Source organism: Micropterus dolomieu, linkage group LG12, assembly GCF_021292245.1.
Source record: "Micropterus dolomieu isolate WLL.071019.BEF.003 ecotype Adirondacks linkage group LG12, ASM2129224v1, whole genome shotgun sequence".
Lineage (NCBI taxonomy): Eukaryota > Metazoa > Chordata > Actinopteri > Centrarchiformes > Centrarchidae > Micropterus > Micropterus dolomieu.
The window spans coordinates 37,677,530-37,683,983 of NC_060161.1; the positions used below are offsets into that span (position 1 = coordinate 37,677,530).

The 6,454-nt window shown below is 43.1% G+C and overlaps 1 protein-coding gene and 1 pseudogene across 2 annotated transcripts in view; both read left to right on the forward strand.

The window, feature by feature from the left end:
• LOC123980188 (zinc finger protein 271-like) overlaps positions 1-5,681 on the forward strand; it is a 26,106-nt gene extending 20,425 nt beyond the window's left edge. The window contains exon 3 of one of the 2 annotated variants that reach the window (XM_046064447.1): positions 3,205-5,681. In XM_046064447.1, coding sequence (XP_045920403.1) covers positions 3,205-4,736 — 1,532 coding nt within the window. In that variant the 3' untranslated portion in view covers positions 4,737-5,681. Of the gene's footprint in view, positions 1-3,110 lie in introns of both variants that reach the window. The other variant, XM_046064446.1, reaches the window with a different exon arrangement.
• The window catches only part of LOC123980242, a 22,092-nt pseudogene that overhangs the window by 2,431 nt on the left and 13,207 nt on the right, over positions 1-6,454 (forward strand).

A 6,454-nucleotide genomic window follows, 5' to 3' on the forward strand; every position in this document is an offset into this window, starting at 1 on the left:
GCAGGTGTGGGTCGTTGGCTGGGCTCAGGGGCGGAGGGAGAGAGAGCACACACAGGGGAGGAGACACAGGAAGGCAGGCAGAGGACAGAGAAAACCAAGGCAAAAGCAGAATAACTGATGAAATGGAGAAATAACCAGGACACTCACCGTCAGCCGGGCTGCCATCCGTTATTTAACTGCAAGCTATACACTCACCTAAAGGATTTTTAGGAACACCATAAATCTGATGAGTCTCAACAGAAATCGAGACTCATCAGACCAGGCAACATTTTTCCAGTCTTCAACTGTCCAATTTTGGTGAGCTCTTGCAAATTGTAGCCTCTTTTTCCTATTTGTTGTGGAGATGAGTGGTACCCGGTGGGGTCTTCTGCTGTTGTAGCCCATCCGCCTCAAGGTCGTGCGTGTTGTGGCTTCACAAATGCTTTGCTGCATACCTCGGTTGTAACGAGTGGTTATTTCAGTCAAAGTTGCTCTTCTATCAGCTTGAATCGGTCGGCCCATTCTCCTCTGACCTCTAGCATCAACAAGGCATTTTCGCCCACAGGACTGCCGCATACTGGATGTTTTTCCCTTTTCACACCATTCTTGTTGTGCGTGAAAATCCCAGTAACTGAGCAGATTGTGAAATACTCAGACCGCTCAAAATTGCTTGAATCACCTTTCTTTCCCATTCTGACATTCAGTTTGGAGTTCAGGAGATTGTCTTGACCAGGACCACACCCCTAAATGCATTGAAGCAACTGCCATGTGATTGGTTGATTAGTTAATTGCATTAATGAGAAATTGAACAGGTGTTCCTAATAATCCTTTAGGTGAGTGTATTTCAGAATATTTTTTAACAACAAATAATAACAAATTATGCTCTAAAAAGTGGTACTGGCTGAGACTTCCTGTACTTCACCTGGGTCTGTGGGACCTGCTAACGACGTCTGGACTGGGTCTATGCTGGTACTGGCTGAGCCGCATCAGACCCTTTCAAACTGGCTCCTCCAGGTTTCCCTCAATACATTTTCAAATATAAAATATTATTTATAAAATGACAGTCTGTCCAGCTAATCAACATTTTAATAGTCAATGTGAATCCTGTGCTTCCCATCTTGCATTAGTCCAGAGGTCTAACTAAACTTCACTGTCTTGTTTTCAAATGACGTATGAGGAGTGCCCTCACATCCTGTCTCGACCGGTCCCACAGATGTTTCTTGCTCGAATTTCTTGCACGCGCATATGAACGCATTTCCACGAGCAAGGTAGTCATCTTTCCAAGCTACTGTTTCTAAACACCGTGGGCCTTTGCTTTTTATAAGAAGTAATAAATAAGATATAACTTTATTATGGAATATAAAAAGGCAGATGCAGTATTATCGAAGTATTAACACACTATTTACACTGTACAATCAATAATTATTTACAACTAGATAAATGTCTAAAATATAGTCATGAAAAAACATCAGTCTGGTGCTGCGGTGTTGTGGAGCCTGACGGCACAAATGAGCCTCCTGAGTGCTTTGAGGCTCGGGGCTGAAGGATAGACTCTCCCTGTCCATCAGGGTTCAACCAGTAGAGGGCAGGCACATTTATAGCACAGTATGTAGAATTGCAGTAAAATGTCATGATTTTGACCTGAAGCATAGAGAGGATAAGATAAGTCCATGATGGCTTCCCTTTCAGTCACTGCCTCCACACTGTCCAGTTCCATCCCCACCACCGAGCTGGCCTTCCTCACCAGCACACCACAGCGAAGAAGATGACACTGGCCGCTACAGACTGGTAGAACATCTGTAGCAGCCTGGTGTACACATTAAAGGAGCCTGAGCCTCCTCAGGAAGAACAGCCTGCTCTGTCCTTTCCTGTAGAGGTCCTCGGGGCTCTCTGTCCAGACCAGTTTATTGTTGTGTTGCACCCCCAGGAACTTGTGGGTGTCCACCATCTCTACTCCCTCACCCCTTATTACATCAGGGTGTGGGCACTCTTGCTGTGTCTGAAGTCCACCACCAGCTCCATGGTTGTTCCTGGGTTGAGCTGGAGGTGGCTACTGTCTAATTTAGCAACGAGCGACGTTAGCTACTTTTAGCCATGTTAGTGAATACTTGAGATGATGAGAATGTTCGCTAGAACTGTAATAATTTCAGAAATAAATCTACAATCATGTTTGTCAGCAGCCTGGACCACTCCACCGCTCTAACATTAAACATACTGCTGTGAGCCGGGAGGAAACCAGGAGAGGGCAATGAAAAACTGGACGGTTAGCAAGTCATGATTGTTTTCAGGAGAGGGGAAGTGATTGGGCCTGCTTTCATTATTATTATTTAAGTCATGTAATTAACGTAACAAATGACCAACTTACCAATGTGGCAAACATCTCTAAATGCAAACTTTTAACATTCACACTGGTAACAAAAACTTTACTTGCAAGTTGCTAAAAATCAGGTGTTCACAAGTATGCCTTTGTAGACTACACAAATAATAAATGATTTGAATGATACATTTATACTCAAATCAGTACTGGTAATGGTAATCATGGCATGTGCATTAGTATCAATAACTGAGCTAGTTAGCAGCGGTTAGTGATTACTTCATCAGGTATTATTACTAATAATCCTGGCTTCGAGTTTCATCACCTAATACTTTATTAGCCTGCTCACTCCAGTAGTGCACTAAAGTAGAATGAACACATAACTCAAAACACCTTGTCTGGTCGGGGCTCTACTGAGTGCATTTTCTATTTGTATATTTAGTAAAATTTGAACACGCTCTGTTGTAAAGTTCCTGTAGATTTTAAGTTCTATGTTCTGTCATTTATTATTCCATTTCTTTTCCTGATGTTTTAGATTTTGCTGTGGTATCGTTTCAGTATCGAGATTTATCGAAGTCATAATTTTGGTATTGTGACAACACTAGTCTGGCAGCAACTTTACTGTTTTGGTTCACTTTAGGCGCACTCAGTCGCTCAGCAGGTCATCAACACGTCTCCGCATCTCCATGTTCCTCCTGCTGGATGTAGAAATAAAGTTCTACATACTTCAGCTTATGTTTGCATTTGCAGACACTATGAGCACTAAGCACTATAACATCTCACACACTTTTTTCTGTATGTCTGTCTGTTGATATAGAAACAAAGAAGAAGAGAGGGACTCAAGCATCACCGCTGTCAGCACTGTGACAAGTCCTTCACAACATCTGGATCTTTAAAGATTCATCAGAGAGTTCACACTGTAGAGAAACCGTACAGCTGTGACCAATGTGGGAAGGCGTTCACTACATCAGGTAAACTAAAAATTCACATACGTGGTCACACTGGAGAGAAACCGTACAGCTGTGACCAGTGTGGCAAAACTTTCACTCGATCAGGTCACCTAGAAACTCACCTACGTGTTCACACTGGAGAGAAACCGTACAGCTGTGAACAGTGTGGGAAAACTTTCACTCAATCAGGTCACCTAGAAACTCACAAACGTGTTCACACTGGAGAGAAACCGTACAGCTGTGACCAGTGTGGGAAAACTTTCACTCAATCAGGTGACCTAAAAATTCACAGACGTGTTCACACTGGAGAGAAACCGTACAGCTGTGACCAATGTGGGAAGGCGTTCACTACATCAGGTGACCTAAAAATTCACCTACGTGGTCACACTGGAGAGAAACCGTACAGCTGTGACCAATGTGGGAAGGCGTTCACTACATCAGGTGACTTAAAAATCCACCTACGTGGTCACACTGGAGAGAAACCGTACAGCTGTGACCAGTGTGGCAAAACTTTCACTCGATCAGGTCACCTAGAAACTCACCTACGTGTTCACACTGGAGAGAAACCGTACAGCTGTGAACAGTGTGGGAAAACTTTCACTCAATCAGGTCACCTAGAAACTCACAAACGTGTTCACACTGGAGAGAAACCGTACAGCTGTGACCAGTGTGGGAAAACTTTCACTCAATCAGGTGACCTAAAAATTCACAGACGTGTTCACACTGGAGAGAAACCGTACAGCTGTGACCAATGTGGGAAGGCGTTCACTACATCAGGTGACCTAAAAATTCACCTACGTGGTCACACTGGAGAGAAACCGTACAGCTGTGACCAATGTGGGAAGGCGTTCACTACATCAGGTGACTTAAAAATCCACCTACGTGGTCACACTGGAGAGAAACCGTACAGCTGTGACCAGTGTGGCAAAACTTTCACTCGATCAGGTCACCTAGAAACTCACCTACGTGTTCACACTGGAGAGAAACCGTACAGCTGTGAACAGTGTGGGAAAACTTTCACTCAATCAGGTCACCTAGAAACTCACAGACGTGTTCACACTGGAGAGAAACCATACTGGTGTGAACAGTGTGGTAAAACTTTCACTCAATCAGGACACCTTGAAACTCACAGACGTGTTCACACTGGAGAGAAACCTTATAGCTGTGACCAATGTGGGAAGGCGTTCACTACATCAGGTAACTTAAAGTTGCACCTACGTGTTCATACTGGAGAGAAACCGTACTGGTGTGAACAGTGTGGGAAGGCGTTCACTACATCAAGTGAACTAAAAATCCACCGACGTGTTCACACTGGAGAGAAACCATACTGGTGTGAACAGTGTGGGAAGGCTTTTACTACGGCAAGTGACCTAAATAAACATCAACGTGTTCACACTGGAGAGAAACCTTATAGCTGCGGCCAATGTGGGAAAATGTTTACACGGAGCAGTAACCTTAAAGTCCACCAACGCATTCATGCTGCCTTATCGTAGACATTTTCAGAGCAATGCTAGCTGGTTCCTCCTGCCTCCCTGATACATTATCATGTGACTGTGATGGAGTAGTGAGGTCAATAGAACAGGTTGGATTTGCTTAAAGAGTAATTACACACCCATATTCTGCAAACACCCTCTCAGCATATTCAAAAGATGCAGCAGACGTAAGGGGACGCGGACCAGAGTGACCGGGAGCGACAGACTGAGCACCGCTTAGGAAGCAGCCATGTGGAGCTGCTGTCAGACTCTCCCTGTCTGTCAGGGTTCAACCAGTAGAGGGCAGGCACTCTGCATATTTATAGCACAGTATGTAGAATTCAAACAGTTTGCTGGAAAATGTCAAGATTTGGACCTGAACCCCTCAGCAACACGACTCAATACACATACACATTGATTATGAGCTGAAATAAGTGGTTTGAGGGTTTAGTTACTCTTTAAGAAGGCCATGGGATGTGGTCACAAGCTCATTTATTACAGATTTATTCCCCAAGGTCAAGAATGAACCTCCATACTAGTTAAAATGTTGTTTCTCTGTGCTTCATACATATTTTATTGTTATTTTGTTGTAGTTAAACATATTTTCATTAAATCTGTAATTTACATTTACATTCACTGTTTTTATTTTTATTTACTGAAATGTTTGTTTCAGACTGAAAGCAAAGCCAAATCTAGTCGATGCAGATTTGCTCAAGTTGGTTCCAGCTGAAGTGACGACATGTCAGCTCAAGCTTGAAATGTTTCAACTATAAGATTTTCTTCAATAATTCAAGAAGATATACTTTTTAGTAGAGTGTTAACTACTGTGTAGCTATAGCGGGACAAACTGTGAATTCAAGACGTACATGCATGCATTTTATTTAATGTGTCCTTTTGTTTTTTTCTCTTTCCACCCACTTCTTATGGGTTGACATGATATGCTGTAGAAATAAAACCCCATTTTTTAAACAAGCTGCTTCATGTTGACTACTGGAGGGAGCTACAGTCCTTTGGCTCTGATGCAGCTGCCTCTCTCTGTCTGTAGTCACTACCCTGTGGGCACAAGCAAGGTCCCGCCCACAGTACTAGCTGATTGGTTAAAGTCACAAGTAATAGCCTATCAACACTGGCTATTGTCCTACTTCATGTATTATGTGGTTTATAATGGACTGTGGAGCAGAAACAGTGAGGCTTACATTGTCCTGTTATCTGTCAGTGGTCATACTTGATGCACTAGATGTGATAGTGTTCTTCTTGTTTTCCGGCTGGAAAGTCTTTGCTCTTTAGACAGCTCAGTACTGAAGAAAAATGGGAGCCGAAGGCTAGGTCTCACCGTTGTGTGTGTGTATATATACAAGGTGCGGACGTAGGAGAGGCCCACGCTGTGGGTGGGCATAGACTAAAATTCTCAGTGCCGCAGAGGCGCGCGGAAGGGGTAAACCCAATAGCGATAGCCTTAGAGGGCGAAGCCTACAGTGGGTACGGAAAGTATTCAAACCCCTTTAAATTTTTCACTCTTTGTTTCATTGCAGCCATTTTCCAAAAATCAAAAAAGTTCATTTTATTTCTCAGTAATGTACACTCAGCACCCCATCTTGACAGAAAAAAACAGAAATGTAGAAGTTTTGCAAATTTATTAAAAAAGAAAAACTGAAATATCACATGGTCATAAGTATTCAGACCCTTTGCTCAGTATTTAGTAGAAGCACCCTTTTGATCTAATACAGCCATGAGTCATT